The 16,634-nt window shown below is 40.9% G+C and overlaps 1 protein-coding gene across 1 annotated transcript in view; it reads left to right on the plus strand.

Annotated features, from left to right (window-relative positions):
* The first annotated feature begins 5 nt into the window (after nucleotides 1–5).
* The window catches only part of KIF5B (kinesin family member 5B), a 56,414-nt gene continuing 39,785 nt past the window's right edge, over nucleotides 6–16,634 (plus strand). The window contains exons 1-8 of the mRNA XM_019508200.1: nucleotides 6–131; nucleotides 11,433–11,520; nucleotides 12,333–12,406; nucleotides 12,912–13,016; nucleotides 14,134–14,182; nucleotides 14,562–14,617; nucleotides 14,700–14,787; nucleotides 15,985–16,109. Coding sequence (XP_019363745.1) covers nucleotides 6–131; nucleotides 11,433–11,520; nucleotides 12,333–12,406; nucleotides 12,912–13,016; nucleotides 14,134–14,182; nucleotides 14,562–14,617; nucleotides 14,700–14,787; nucleotides 15,985–16,109 — 711 coding nt within the window. The remainder of the gene's footprint in view (nucleotides 132–11,432; nucleotides 11,521–12,332; nucleotides 12,407–12,911; nucleotides 13,017–14,133; nucleotides 14,183–14,561; nucleotides 14,618–14,699; nucleotides 14,788–15,984; nucleotides 16,110–16,634) is intronic.

The following is a 16,634-nucleotide window of genomic DNA, read 5'->3' on the forward strand; positions in this document are numbered from 1 at the left end:
GGAAGATGGCGGACCCGGCGGAGTGCAACATCAAAGTGATGTGTCGCTTCAGGCCCCTCAACGACTCGGAGGTGGTGCGCGGCGACAAGTACATCGCCAAGTTCCAAAGCGAGGACACCGTCATCATCGCCGTGAGCGCCGGGCGCACTGGGGGCAGCGGGCGACCTGGGCGCCGGGCCGGGCCGGGCCGGGCCGGGCTCGGGAAGGGCCTCTGGCACCTTGGGGGTTGGGCGACAGAAACCCGGGTGGGGGTCTGGCTCGCCGCCGCCTTCTGCCCCCTGCACTGCAGCCTGGGTTGGTAAATGCAGCGGGGTAGAAATCCCCGGGGGGGTGTGGGGCGGTGGCTTTCAGCCAGTCCCCGGGGGGCGCAGACTGTCTGAGGGGGCTGTGAAAGATGACTGTGCTCAATCAGAAGTGTGCAAATAAATGCCTGCACTTACCCTGCCAGGGGGCTGCTCCACTCGACATTTTTTAGGGGTCAGCAAATGAAAAAAGGTTGAAAGCCTCTGGAAGAGAAGCTGGCGCTGCCCGAGTTACCGCATGAAAGCTCAGCTCTAGGGTTAATTTGCAGTAACTGTCTCCTCGGGTTTGGTTGCCCGTGTTTGTGGGTAAAGTGAAAACTTTTAACTTAATGTTTGTGTCTCATCTGTGCGCCTTCACCTTCACGTGAATGTCTAGAGTGAGGCTAACACAGGGTGCGGGGGCTGGCACCTCTCTGGGGAGGGGTGTTGCTTGGAGAGCATTTGTCTAGATTGCAGCTATGGTGTGCTTCCATCTTGAATCCTCTTTGCATCTGGGCATGCAAGTAGGACAAATGAATAACAGTAGATGGAGCTTGGAGACAGAAGCCTTATGCTCTGTGCTTTCCTAACAGAGCTCTGCTCTTATGCCTAAATCCAATGTAAAATGAATGGGTTGTTAATGTAATGTAGGACTAGGTCAAGAGTGGTTAAGCTTCTGAAAAATCAACAAATGCTTGTAAACTGAGCTGATTTTTTTGGTCTCGTCCAGTTGGCAGGCTTGTACCTCAAGCTGCATTAGTCCTCACTGATGCCTGGTCCACAGAGTTGGGCTGTATTGCAGGAGCTTGTTGGGGTAGTGACCAAAATAGCAAACTTCCATTTTCATAACTGAGGCAAATACAAATGCTTTCATATATGAGTATTCAGTAACAGGGGCATTATGAGTCCCATCTGAAATTAAAAACTGCAAAGTTACTTTTAGAATTTTGGGTGATACTTTGTTCTCTCTCTGCTGCCTACTTGTAGGCCAATGTGTAATTATTTCTAGTGGGTCAAAGGCTTATATTTGAAATAGCAAAATTGAGGTAACACTTCCTCCCCTTGTCACTTAGATTGAGTAGGATCTTCTGTAGTGTGTAGTACAGCAAATTCACTTTGTCAGATGTTGTGAAAGGACCATGCAGGGCTTGAAATTGATGACTGGTTTGAGCCCTACCCCCATATGCACTATAAAAACTTTTTTTAAATTAAAAGTGTTACTTTGTAGGCCAGATCTAAACCTCCACTGGTCTCAAGTTGAGGACTTGGTATTTTTGGTCTTTGACCAAGGGCAAATCACTGCTAAACTGAGGAATATGGCAGGATTTTGAAGTCCTTCTCCTCAGTAGTCCGGCTGTTGGGGCTAGAAATCCATGCTATGGATGCATATATTGGGATTCCTGTCTTTCAGTAGTAAAAATGTATAGTCCTAACATATGGCAATATTTGTGGTTAAAAATTAAATAGTTTAATTTTCCAGCGTTGAAATGATATTGTTGCTGTGATGGTCCTGGAAACATACAAGAGGTAAGAATTCTTGTGAACTAATGAATGGCATGGTTGAGATAGGCATGGACAAGCTTTCAGGTATTGCAGCATCCTTCCTTAGAGACCTGAGGTGAGAGAGACTGAATGAAGAGAGAAACCTGCCTTTTTCCTTGAAAGTTTATCTATGTCTATCCTAATCACTCTGTTGATCCAGTGAACAATATCACCCATAAGAATTCTTGTCTCTAATTCTCTGTGACACTCGTGCTTTCATGTTTTCAGGATCATTCCACTCTTCTTTTTAAAATGTCAGTTTGTAAACCTTAACTGGTGAGTAGATCTTACCTGAGGACTTGGCCAACTAGGGCAAAATTACCTATTCCACCCGTACCCGTGAAACAACTTTCATAAGGCAGCTCTTCAATAAACTATATTTTTCACAGAACTAATTTTTCTTTCCTTCAGTTATTTCTTAGCCGGCTTCTTTCACCACTGTATGGGACAGTAGCTGCCTCCTTGAGCTCTTCTCTTCACAACAAATCTGAGCCAGGTTTCTCTTCACTAGTGGAGAGGCTTCTCCTATTTCCCACCCACCCCTTATTTGTAAATCTTTTGCCCTGCAATCCCAGCCCTACCCCCAACTGCCTGTCCTGCCCCCTGGATTCTGCTCCCTGCCTGCCTATGGACCTGTTTCATCTGCCTGGCCAAGCACACCCTGTCTGCGGGGGTCCCAACTGGTCTCCATGGAGGCCCTGACTGCCTGCTTTGTCTGGAGCCTCTGGCAGTTGGTGCAGGGTAGAGAGGCCCAGGCCAGATAGGATCAGTTGTCCCCACCATGTCAGTAACTTTCATTCGCCCCCTGCCCCCCCCCGCTCACCAAAATTCCTAAAATGGCTCTCCAGCCAAAATAATTGCCTAGGTATCAGTTAGAAGACGGTGTGGGCATAGAACGCATTAAGACTGACCTAACCATGCTGGTTTTTGCATGCTGGTGACTACAGCGGACAGCCGGCCAGCTATTTTGCCGTAGCTGCCTGTTGCACCTTGCCACTAGGTGGTTACAGAGCTGCTAATAGGCTGATTGCATCAAGCAAGGAGCTGCCACAGCATGAAATTATAGCTGTGGAGACAACCCTTGTGTAATTTAAGACTTTCCAAGAAAGAACTTTACCTAAAGCAGAGGGGTGTAGGACTATGTTGTGTGTGTGTTCCATGTTTACCATGATCTGAAGGCAGTTGCAGTAATGTGAACATGCACCCCAAATGGAACCAGCTGCTGCCCCCCCCCCCCCCCCCCCCCCCCCATTCCATCATTTGCTATCTGACTGAAACTTTGGTGGAAAAGGTCATTTGAGAAATCCCCTCTGGTCCTTTATTTTTTCCCTTCCACTCCACTTTTACCTGGTTCCCATATGTTTACTGGCATGCCAGTACTAGTTTGTCATCTTGGACAAATTAGTCGTCTTTTCCCCCCCTTCCCCCCATTTGTTTGTTGTTAGAGTTTACACATGTAGAAATTTTAGCTGAGACATAGTGTTGCATTGTTTTGGAGGATCACTGGTATCAAAAAAGTGTAGGCCTAGTGTTACTTTTAAAAAGGCCAGATATCTCTGGCTTTGAATTCTTGTTAGAAGAAAGCTTTTAAAATTAAATATTTCCTTTAAAAACTTTCTCTCTACTTTCTGGTGATTTCTGATGGATATGTATGCATAAGTACATCATTGATTCAACATGTGGACTTGTTACACATGTGACACTTCAATTATAATGTAACAGTGCACGCGAATATGAATATGGCAGTAAATTGTGAATCCATTTTTTTTGCAGATTGGCTTTGTATTATCCTGTTTCACGTGAGGCTGACATGATTTGATTCGTTCAAGATATTTCAGTTTTGGTAGTAGACAATGCTGTCAACCTGGCTTCTTAAAATTGACTATGTAAACTAGTTTCTTAGAAAATACTTCTTGAATTCTTGAATTTTTTTAAAAGATAAGAAAAGTGTCTTCTCTTAATGTTCATGTGAGGGGCTTTTTTTTGTTTGTTTGCTTGTTTTCCTGATTTCAAAAAAATGGAGGGGAAAGTGACTACTCAGATTGAGACATCATAATATTTTTTCCCATCACAATTCTAATGACTTCAAATGGTGTTGGTAAATTACTCTTATATGTGGTGTTTTGTAAAGAGCCCCTCCACTCTACAAGTGTGGAAATTGCTGTACCCTCTCTCCGTTCTGATTTTACTCCTAGTATAGATCCTTCTTTTCCCTTCCAGATAATTTTAATCATGCTTAAACTTTATTTGACTAGTTAACTGACTGTCTCTTTAGGTGAGAACAAGTGATGAAGTTTGGGTTCACAGTAGAGTGCCTACAAACTTTCTAATGCAGACAATTGTATTGTCATTCAGTTAGGAACTAAATTTTGTCTAGACACAATTTTCTTTGTAAAGTCAATCTATTAATTATTTTAAAGTTTAAGTCCAGTTTTTGTTTTAGCTGAAACAGGCTCCCTTAGCTCGTACCTTGAAAATGGTCTCTCTAGAGTCCATTGTAATGAGGCATGTTTGTTTTAAGTGGTATATGAAAAGGCAAGCTGACACCTAAAAGAACCACAGTGAACATGGCTTATTAAAATATTTATTAGAATTACCCTCAACTTGATGGAGAGAAACTAGTGGGTTTGTTAATTTTGCTTTTTGTGACATTTCTTTGTACAGTTGAAGCTATTCACAAGCAGTATATTCTCACTTCAAATAACATTGTTTATACCATTTTCAGTACCTGTATACATGCTCATGCTTGTCATGTTACCATCTAAAATATAAATTAAAAAGCTAGCGTGTGCAGTCACATGCTAGTGCCTGTCTCGGCAGCCAATCAGTGTGAATAAAGCATTACAGACAGACAGACTAAGGCTTCTGTGTATATATGTATAGAATATCTAATGACAGTCCGCCTGTACTCTTTTATATTAGCTTCATAATAGCAACAGACTTTGACCTGAATATGTATGTAACTGGCTGTGAGTTTATAAACTTTTTTTGTTCGATGGCAAGTTCATGAAAGGTTATTCTATTTACCTACCAAATTGAGGCTAGTGAAGTTTATTTGTGGTTACCGTATCTTTTTGGCAGCAGAAAACTAATGTTAACCAAGCATGTTATTCATATGAAATATTCAAAGAGTAGGCTGTGCAAAGCTGTGCTCTGGCATGAAGTATAGCCCCTCTATATAACAAATACAGGTTGGTACTATATTTTATATATTGGGAAGAGAAACATATCTTATATCTTGAGTAAAGGATGAGTAAAAGTATCCAACCTTGATACTGTAACTACTGGACCTTGTGGCATGCGTTTGAGGCTGTAGTAGTCGGTAGCGTAAGCCAATTATATTTTTTCAGTGCCACTATTCAGTTAAATATTATTTTGTTTAACCTTGGTCTCTTAAATTGGAGGCAATGCAACAGTTTCTCAAAGCATAGGGCTCTGACAAATTGAGCATTAGTGCACTGATGTAAGACTGGGATAGAGCTCTTTGCTTTTAGTACAGGGGTGTCAAACTGCCCACAGGCCAGATCTACCCCTTGGAGAACTGCCATCTGGCCCCCAGTGCTGCCCCTGGGTCTGATGAGACCCACACAGGGTATGATATGCACCGGTGGTGCAGGATCAGTCCACAGGCCAGATCAGGCCCACGGATCCCATCGTTCTGCTCCTGATCTGGCAGCTGCTTCAGCTGGTCTGGAAGCCATGCTACATGTGGCACAGATCCTGGAGTGCCGGAACAGGGATCATGTATGGTGAAGACTGGCCACTGGCAGCTGTGATGCACATGGTGGCCAGACTACACCTCATGCAGCACTTGTAAGCACCACATGTAGCATGGGTTTTAGACTGGCTGGAGCAGCTGCTGCATGTGGCGTAGTCCTGGAGTTGCCTGCCAGGTGCCATGAGTGGTGTCCCTTCTAGCTTCTCCAGGATCTGTGTTTCAGTGTGGGGTCCAGAACTGGCTAGAGCAGTCATTGGATCAGGTATACTGGGGAGGGGGGGAATCTGTGGGTCTGATTTGGTCTGTAAACCAGCCCTGAGCTGATCTAGTCTGTGGACCATCTGGCCCACAGGGCTGGATGTGTTTGACACTCCTGCTTTAGTGTTAAATGTGGTATAGTCTGTTGCTGTGCTATTAGTAATGTTTCTTAGTTGATCTTAAGTGTGTGGTTTTTCTCTAAAATCTAAAGATGGTTCAACTCTCAGTGTTAACTGGTTCACTGTTCTGTTTTGAGCAAACGCTCTTTTAGTGTTAATGCTAAACTGCCTCATCTCTCCTTGCGTGCCAAAGCTCTAGCTTTTTCCTATCTGCCTGCTATAGAACTTCCAGCATCTTGACATCTTCTGAGCTTCTGTTACACACTTCCTCTGTGTGTGGCATGTTCTGTGTGGGGGAATTATAAAATGGAAACTATAAAAATAACTGAAAGGGCTATTACACTGACTGTATAGAACTGTGGATCTGCTTGTTGTTGTATGCATCACCACTTCTCCTTCTTCAGCGATTTTAAGGAAGGACTCAAGTTGCAATCTTTAAACAGAAAAAATAAGAATAGAAGAAAGGGAGAACTAGGGTCTGTTGACATCCCTGTATCCTCAACAGTTTTGGGAAGGGCAGAGTCACACTTTTTTATAGACTGATTCAGAGGGGCATATGCTTTCATAAGTAACAGCTCACTTCAGCTGATAGCATTTTAGGAAAGCTTTTGCCTGCCTTCTACCTCTCCTAGTTTCAAGAAATCATTTAGTCATTTGTATATTGCTTCTTTAATATACCCACACACAAGGAACTGTGCACTAAAGAAAATGGCTACTTCCAAAGCAGAAGGTTAGTTTGGGACTCTGGTGTCTGTCTTGATGCTGCTTTTAAGTTTGTCACTGACTGCCAGAGTGATATCTTGGCTTGGAAGCGGGAAAAAAAGCTAGGGTTTGAAACTATGTTGTCAAATAAATTAATAATAGGAATAAGTTTTGCCAGAATCACTCCACTTATACCTAATGCTTTTTATTTTTATGTATTTTATGACCAGTATTGGTGAGAGCAATGGTTTTAAAGTAGACTGCCATACATTAGAAGAAAAGCTATTGTTTAATATCTCAGCCTTTTCTAAATTGTTTTGCTTGCCTCATACCATGAAATAACCAATTGCAGTGCACACTGGATGTTTATGGCCAGGAAGATGGGGGTGCAGCATGCATAGTGTGTATGTGAGTTGGGGAGGGGGTAGATGGACTGTCCCTGAAGTATGTATGACTGGGGCTGAGACCTGACCTGTTCACCTGGAGGGGGTGCCTGACTATCCCTGGTTGGGAGTTATCCCCTGGGTTTGCAGGTCATGTGGTCTGTGCTCCACAGGTTCCTGGAAGTGGGACAGCCCTGCATTACCTTATTAGAAGGACTGTCTTACAATAAAACAAGTGTTTTTACACCCACACACACCTGCCCAACCACACAGTAAGAGAGAGGATTTAGACTGCTTAGCTTAATTTAAATAATATGAATAATACAAAGGCTTCTCTAGGTTTCAGTGACCAAAAAACTGCATGTGATCCATGGCAAACTTAGGGATGAGCACTGCACTTATGGAGTATACTCCAGTTTTTTAAAGTTAGAATGCAATAGAAGTAACTACTCAAAATACCATTTTATAGAGTCAACCTCAGAAGTATGAAAAGTAAACCTTAAGTTAGAATTAATTGGTTTTAATAAGACAGTCTTTGGTGCCTTTCATGGAGAAGGTACTGAGAGGATACATGTTAACTGACTTCTGTAAAGAGCAGGTTTATACACTTTGAATCATTTGGATGTTTTTGTAAACAAAGGGTGAAACTGGTTTTCCCAAGACACCTAACAAGGCAGTGAATTTTTAAGATACCTGTGAAACACCATGTAGATGTAAACCCTTCATTTTAATTCAGGAAAATTTACGGTTGAATATAAGAGAGGCCAATACAGTTGGTCTCAACCTGGGGTGGGAATGTTGATTTGGGCCAAAAAGAGTCCCAAAGAAAGTCCTGGAAACAGGCAGGGCAGAAAGATAGCTAAATATGCTCAAGGTGGTGAGCCAGGCAAGTACTAAAAAAGAAATGAAGATGGGTGTTTTAACCAAGGGTCTTTGGGCTCTGGGAAGAATGGAAGCTACATACCGTGTCTGTTCCTATGCATTGTCTACTGCATCAATTTGCAATGTTGTTTTTGCTAAGATTTGGGTAAGGCTTTAAAAATAATTCTTATATATACAATGGCTCAAAGGGCTGTTGATATATCAAAAAGGTGGAATTTTATGGAGGGTGACAGTACAGCTTGCTTTTTGTCCCTTAGGTGGTTTGCAATGTTCCCAGTAAAGCACAAGAGGTGTTTCTGTTCCTTGCCCCTCAAAGCTTAGTCCATTGATTTAGAAAAGGCGTTGGATAGAACAAATGGGTGCAAAACAGTCCCATGGTATCAATATGACCTTAGGACTCTCTTTTTTTGTGGTGATATGAAAACAGAACAGTAGGATTGCATTTCATAGTTTGTAAGTGCAGAAAGATTTCTGTTGTTCATTTACATTAGAAATCTGTTTTTCTTTCCTCTGTAAATTAGGCCTCTCAACTGGATCTCTAGTTGAATTGATATGGCAAATTCTTAGGAAACTGAACCTGATTCGATGCGAATGACTTACTATCTCAAAATATATATTTTTAAAATAGTCTACAAACAAATTGGTCCATCCTTCTTTTCCCTTCTCCCCCTTAAATTTTTGAAGTTCAGTGTTTGTGACTTCAGTTAATGACTAACAGATGTCTTGGTCAATATGTAAGGCCATCAAGAATGCTTAGCGTTTTGAGATCTAATCTCTTAGCCTAACTTGTAATAGTCCAGTGCTCATGGTATGTGCCCAAACACCACTTTTTCTCTATGGCTGTTATAGAGATGGGGAGGTTGGGAGTAGAGGAAAGGGAAATGCAGTGGAGAATATAAAATAAGATGTGAGGAATTGTCATCTGTGGGTAACTGGAATTTGTCATGGGTCCTTGGATCTTTCACTTTATGCATAAAAAATAAGATCAGTTCAGTGAAGGGCATTTGTATAAAATATGTAAGGACTTGACTCTAAAATAATTTCGTGCTCTACCTGAGCTGTAACATTTAAGAAAAAATAGTATGTATGGTAATCAATCTAACTGAATAGTGCCAAAGTAAATGTGATAGATTGTTTGGTTCATTTGCTTTTTTTTTTTTTTAAATTAGTTCTGCCCTTGCATAATGCATCTTAATGGCAACTTAAAAGTTACTTCTTAAGGTACCAAATATCTAGGCATGATTTTAAGTAGAGTAAAGATAACAATACTCTTATTCAAATTGTAGTGTATAGAAATATATGTATACCTTTCAATACAGGGAAGAATGTTAAAATATGATTCTGATAACATGCTTTTAAGGCAGGGGTGTTTCAGCTGGATGACCACGTAATGAGCTTTGGTGAGCTGTCAATGGCTGTGTGCACACAATCTTTCAGAAGATACAATTTTAACAAATTACAGGGGAAATACAAAAAAATCAAACCTACTATAACACATTTTAATTTTATTTCAAAAAATAATTATTATCCTGATTTATATATTTTTTTGAATAATGTATAAGAGGGGATTGCATAATAGCTCAAAATAAAGTCTTATTCTTGCATTGTGTGTGGTGTAAGTGGTGGCGGTGTATGTGGTGATGGCTGCCCATGTGCCAGGTCCTGGGAACCAGCTAGAGATGAAGGGGAGGTAGAGGACATATGCAGCACAGCTTGCTTGGTGCATTCTGCCCCCTCCTCCCTACTTCTGGCCTGCAGCTGCCCCTGCAGCACTCTGCATGGGGCTAATCCCTTTCTGCACCTGCCCTATGCCCTCCAGACAGCACAACTCAGCCGCAACCGTGGCCACCATGCATAACTTTGTGGCAGGACTGCTGCAGCCACCCTGGGCGTTGCTCGCCTCCCACCACTTCCAGTGGCAGCTTCTCCTAACCTTTCTGCCCCAATGTGCTTTTCCAGGCAGGTTGTAGCACATGGAAGAGGCAGCGGCTGTGGGTACATGCACCATATGCCCAGCCAGGCTGGGGGGAATCTGCAGCTTGTTGGATCCTGCCCCAGCATGTGGGGCTCCAGCTTCTGGCTGCCTTCCACCTGCTCCAACCCTTGGCATGATGAGCAGCCATTTGCGGGTGGCTGTGTGGGTGGATAGTGGCCTGGAACTGGAGTCCCCATGTGCTGGGGCAGGAGCTGCCTGGCTGAAGCTTCCCTCTGCCTGGCTGGTCATGTGGTGCCTAACATGCTTGACCATGGCCTCCTTGTGTTACCTGCTGCCTGGAGTGTCGCAGGAGGAGGATCATCTTCTACCGGAGGCGGAGGGAGCCTGGGTGTCTGTGGCAGCAGCCCCACCAGAAAACTGCGTACTGGCCAGGGCCAGGGCACTGCTGTCTGGGTGTGAGTGGGAGCAGGCAGGGCTCAACACTGAATGGAGCTTGGGTGGTAGCTGGGCCAGACGCAGTCAGTTAGCTAGTGCCTGCTTGTGGATCAGATTGAATAAGTTGGCAGGCTGGATCCGGCCTGCAGCCTGTATTTTGCCCACCCCTGTTCTAAGGTGTGTGTATATAGAGTATAGTTTAATCTGGGTGAATAAACTTGTGTATCAGCTAAAACATACTGCAGGCACTCAAATCAAATACATAGATCTACTGTTTAAAAAATTTTTAATTGGGCATGAAATTAAAAGGAGATGTCAGTTTGTTCACAAGGTCAGCAATATTGTCTAATACTATAATGAAGGATCCATATTTTCTATATACAATTTAAGCTTTTTTTTTTTTTCTCTTCATAATTTGTTTTCATTTTCCCCTTAGTGGAAACAAGATGCTAAAAAGTAATTGCCACACATTATATTGGAAGTAGAGTTTAGGCACATGGAAAACTTACATGAAAGAGAACAATTTATTTCTTGGTAACCATCAAAGAATAGCTGTAGATTACTGCAAAATTAGATGTTTCTAGATCAAGGGCACCCCTTACTTAACCCCTGTATGTGGACCCTCCAAATTAGCTTTATTTTGTTGATAAGGTGTTAAAACAGTATTCTCCCAACATTTTTTTTTTTGATTTAAGGAAGTGGAAGAATAATTTGAAGGGAGCTTGAATCTCCTCTAAACAAAAGGAGATATAAGGTTTGACATTGCATCACAAACTTTGTTCAGAGAACGTTCCTGGACATTTTATAGCCATTGTATGAAAAGTGGTAATAAGCAATATGATCAAGTAAGGTGAATATTTACTACTTACTCTCTTGTAATTTTTTTTTTTTAATTGGACATAGTAAACAAATGTGATCCATGATTTGGAGTTGGCCTGCGGCACAGACTGTAGTTGTGAATATTCCCTTTTACTTCAACTGCTAGAGAAAAATGGAGAAAATGGCTGGTTGTACCATGTTTCTTTTGTACAGTGGACAATTTTTCTCCCTCAACTCTCCAAAGAGTGGGGGGGAAATATGTTTAGTTCAAGGCTTCGTTCATACATGGTCAGGTTCTCTTAAAATAAGCCCATTTTAGAACTAGAATTTCTTACCCTAATTTCTGTGTCTTTTCAGTCCAAGCCTTATGTATTTGACCGTGTATTCCAGTCGAGCACAACGCAGGAACAAGTTTATAATGACTGTGCTAAAAAGATTGTCAAAGGTGAGGAAAACATGTACAGTATGGAAACATTACCCGCAATAAGGTACTAAGTAGGTGAAAAAGAATGATGCCAGTCTCTTCTCTTCCCACTTTTTTTTTTTCCCCCCCTCCCAAAATCTGTAGCAGGTGTGGCTACCGTTGCTAGCTGATTTGTTTTCACTCCAAAGCCTGTTTTCACTTGCTTAAAAGCAAGTGGATGTTCACTTATAGTTGAAATGATCTGAGCTAGGTCTCTATCTGAAAGATTTTTTAATAGGAAAAATGGCTTAAATTAAAATGCTGGTAAAGCTTCACAACTGAGCTGAAATCAAAAGGGTTAAAATGTGGGATAGGAATAGACCAGCCTGAGTAAAATACTTTTACTAGTCCCAGTAAGCTGATTTCAGTACAAATCATTAAGAAATGTGCATGTGAACAGAGCTCTTCTAAGTTTATATAAAATACATCTTACGAAGATTTTACTGTAATATTAGCTGCTTAATGAAACATTTAGTCAAATATATTCTTTATTTCTTGTGCTTCTTAATGTACAGGCTCTCTAGCCACTCATTGCAGTCACTTAACATTAGAGCTGTAAAACAGAATTATATAATCAAGAATATTTCAAGGTCTAAACAGCCGAGTTTTTCTTAAACAGGATCTTACTTTTAGTTATCTGTTAGAATTCATTGAACGAATCAATAACATAAGAAGTAAAAGTGTGGATTAAAAATGTGAGTTAAAATCCTTTGGTTAGCCAGTTATTTTGTACACTGCTTCTCTAAATATTTCCCACTTATTTGAACTGTAATGAATAATGCTTTCTTCCTTAGATGTACTTGAAGGATACAATGGTACAATATTTGCTTATGGGCAGACATCATCTGGAAAAACGCACACTATGGAGGTAAGGAGTCTTAAAAGGGCTCTCATCTTTTAAAAGTTGGGAGGAGATGATTTGTTTTTATTTCTTTCCTATCTTTTTTCTTCCCCATAGTTTTTCCACTTAGAAATAATACCTCATCTCTCTTCATCTGACATTGTTGCCCCACAAATCTTCTTGCTTTGCTTTTGTTAATGTAATTTTTTAGGCAGTATTATGAGCATGAGGTTGGGAATATCATTAGCTAATGTATGGGCCTTTTATTTGGCTCCAGCAGCACCAAAAATAGTATTCCACTAATAGAAGCATTTTAATCTCAGTTTGAGAAATATACGAGGTCTTCTCTCTCTTCCTCCTGTCCTTGCCCCAACAAATCTTGGGCCTAAATTAGCAAGATGCTAAAGATGTGCTAGTCAGCACACCAGTATTACACTGAGTTTTTGTTTATTTAAATACGAAATCTGTATTCATGGAATTCTGTCTGTTAGAGGATACTGTATTTAGTTGTGGTTTTGTTTTTTCCAATAAGGGAAAACTTCATGATCCAGATGGGATGGGGATAATTCCAAGAATAGTGCAAGATATTTTTAATTATATTTACTCCATGGATGAAAACTTGGAGTTCCATATTAAGGTAAGTTCTGTTTCATTACTACCTTACTTAGATCAAGAGTTGCATCTTTCTTTTAAAATAATTTATGATTAAATAGGTATGCTTTACGTATAGAGTGCATCCATTTAATTTGAAAAGCCTGTATACTTGCAAAGACAAACTTACCCAGAGAATGAAAATATGACAAGAACATTTTGATCCTAAATAAGGGCATTTAGTGGAAAAAAGGGGGCAAATGTGTTAACATTAAGGATTCCTTGGTAACTAGTTCTTATGGTGGTAAATTCCTGGCTTTTTAATCAGAAGTTTTTGTCTTTCTAAAAGATGATACAGTTGAATTCAAGCACTGTGTTGTGAGTTAGATCTTGTGTTATGCAAGAAATCATCAGATTGGATCGGGGTGGGCAAAATATGTTCCATGGGCCATATGTCGCCTGCCAGTTAATTCGGTCTGGCCTGTGGCACCAGCAGAGGCCAGGGCCAGTGGCTCCAACTCTGGCCTCTGTTGGCATGGTGGGGGATGCTGGGCAAAAGCAGCCCTGCTTGCCTGCCCATCCAGCACTGCGCAGCAGATGGAGTTTGACCCTGTGGGACAGGGTGGTTGGGTGGGGCTGCTTCTGCCCAGCGTCCCCCACTACCAGCAGAGGCCAGAGCCCACCCAACACTTTGCACCAGGGGGGACAGCACCCAGCAGAGAAGGCCCTCACCCTGAGCCCCCTCCCAGCTGGGGTCTGCAGCAGGTGGGGGGGGGGGGCCCCTAAGACCAGGGCATTCCTTTCCCACCCATCTCCCCAGCTTCATGGGGCTGTGAGTACCATGGTCCCACCCCTGGCACAGTGTAGCTCTCAGCCTTGTTGCTCTCTGCTGGTGTCTGCCAAGCCAGGCAGTGTGGAGTGGAGGAGTGGAGAAAAGATGCTACAACCTCGGCCAAGCCAGGCTCTTGCTTCCACTTCTGCTGCTTCTCTGGCACCAGCCTTGACCTGGCTGCAGGGGGCTTGCATGTATGGCCCTCAGCAGCTCACCAAAACTCATAAGTGGCCCTTCAGCACTAATAATTGCCTAGCCCTGAACTAAATAGTAGAAGTGGCCCTTTCTGGATTTAGCATCTGTTAATCTAATGCTTTATCTCTTTTGTTAGGTGTCATATTTTGAAATATACTTGGATAAGATAAGGGACCTTTTGGATGGTAAGTGTCTCCTTTTTTTTAGAGTGTGATTGGTAATTTGATCTGCAGAGAAATTTTGCTGTAAGAATAGAATAGTTACATACTATATTAATGGTAAACTGTGTAAGTGAAGTATTTTAATGTTTGGTTTCTTTAATTCTAACTTCATCATTGCAGATTTAAGTAACCAATTTTTTCCATATATAATTTATTTGTTTACACAGAGAGAGCTGCTTAAATGCTTTTAAACGTGTTTATAGAGATGAATATGTTTATTGAGGTAGATACCAAGTGAAATGACCTGTAGCCTTCCAGATGGGTACTGTAAACTGTCAAATTTCCAAGATGCTGCCCTGAACAAATCAATAAATATTTTAGCTACAGAACGTTTTTCTTTCAGTTTCGAAGACCAATCTTTCTGTTCACGAGGACAAAAACAGAGTTCCTTATGTGAAGGTGAGTATAAACCTGATGCTTTGAGCTGACCTACCTTTTCTTTAATGTATATCACTTACCTCTGTTATGTCAATTTTTAAAGGGTTGCACAGAGCGTTTTGTATGTAGTCCAGAAGAAGTTATGGATACCATAGATGAAGGAAAATCTAACAGACATGTAGCAGTTACAAGTAAGTGTTCCTTCTCTGGTGCTCTATTGATGTAAAAATGAAATATAATAACTTGGCTTAGTGGCTGACCTCCATGTGTCACTAGAAAGAGATAATAGAACAGGAGGAAACAAACAAAAATATGCTAGGTAGGAGAGAGGACAGTTGATAACATTGACATCATTTGGCTGAGAGGATGGAGTGAGGCTCTCTTCATCCCTAGCAAAACTAGGAATATATAGCTTTTGGGGAATTCCCCTGTTCTTCTGCCTCACTTATTTTATTAACAGAAGGATAAGCAATGCACTCCTGAATAAAATATTGTGCAAAGTCTGCATCATCTCCCTTTGCCACAAAAGTATGTTGTGGATGGACAAGCCAAACTCTTATTACCTTATTTTGGTGTCAGCAAGGTGTGGAAGCCAGAGCTTGCCAGCCCTAGAAGCAAAGGAACAGAAAAGAAACAAAAACATATTCCTTCTGTTTGCACTTTCTTTGCCTCTCCTGCATCTGTTTACAGTTGGATCTTTTAAGGGTAGTGACAGACTTGGGCTTGGTTCTGCCTGTTGCAGAGCTGGAGAAATAAGGGGCTGTTCATTGCTCAGCCTACAAATCAGCTTAGAGTTCTGTTACTGAACTTGAATTTATTTCAGTCACTTAGAATCTTGTGAAGCTAAGATACTTCATGTCACCTGCACTGTAAATTAATGCAATTTATGAACGTCATAATATTTATATATTTAATAAATATACATATAATAATGAATGTAAAGTAATTTTGTGAAATTGCCTAAAACCTCTTTCATTGATCATGGCTTTTTTGGCAAAGGAAGAACAACATGCACTGATGTCATAGGACATTTGTCACAAGAATTTTGACTATTGTTTCTAAGTAAATAAAATGTAAAAATTTGAAACCAAGCCAGAGGATAGAAACTAGCAAACTTTATCAATGTACTCAAGTTGCATTAATCAACATGTGGAGAAAAATGTGGTTTTAAGTACTGAATAAGACAGTACTACTGTTTTTGTCTGTTTTAGTTTAAAAATATTGTATTAATTGACTCTCCTATTTCACTATCCCTAGGTGTATTTTGTTCACAATGAAAAGATAACATTGTTCTGAATATACAAATAGAGTTAAATTAAAATAATTGTGTAACATCTGTCCCAACATGACAGGCATTTGGACAATCATTTAATATGTTGTCATTATAGACATGAATGAACACAGTTCTCGAAGTCATAGTATCTTTCTTATTAATGTGAAGCAAGAAAATACTCAAACAGAACAGAAGCTGAGTGGAAAACTCTATCTTGTGGACTTGGCAGGTAGTGAAAAGGTAACATTTTTCCATGTATTCTAAAAATGAAAGGAATTAAAAAAAATCTGATTTACTTAAAGGTTTTTGTCATACAAATATTACTTCCTCTGAACATGCAGATCATAGGATTAATTCCCAAGAAGTGCTGCAAGTTTGTTTCGACCTGCATGATTTTAGCTTTGAGTCTGTTCTTCATATATGTGCTCATTTTGTTGAGTCTCTAGTGAGTGCTTTGCAAACAGAAAAATGTATAATTACTTCTTCTGTGTACTTCTGTTTGTATAGTACTGCTCATTTCCCTATAGTCTGCTTCTGCTACAGATTTTTGGCATTACTGTATTCCTTTGCGCACACTCCTCCTAGGGCTACATTCATCCTTAACCTCTAACCTTCTTTGGCATATTCAGCTGTGTGTCTCTTCCTTGGCCTCTTCAGGACCATAAAAGAGGCACTGGTCTTATTACTTGTTCCATTTATAAACCTTAATATGTTAGTCTACAAGTTGACTAGGGGATTATGGAAATAGAGTTGAAGGAATAAACT

The sequence above is a fragment of the Gavialis gangeticus genome, unplaced genomic scaffold (assembly GCF_001723915.1).
Source record: "Gavialis gangeticus isolate Ggan-Ray unplaced genomic scaffold, GavGan_comp1, whole genome shotgun sequence".
In the NCBI taxonomy this organism is placed as follows: Eukaryota; Metazoa; Chordata; order Crocodylia; family Gavialidae; genus Gavialis; species Gavialis gangeticus.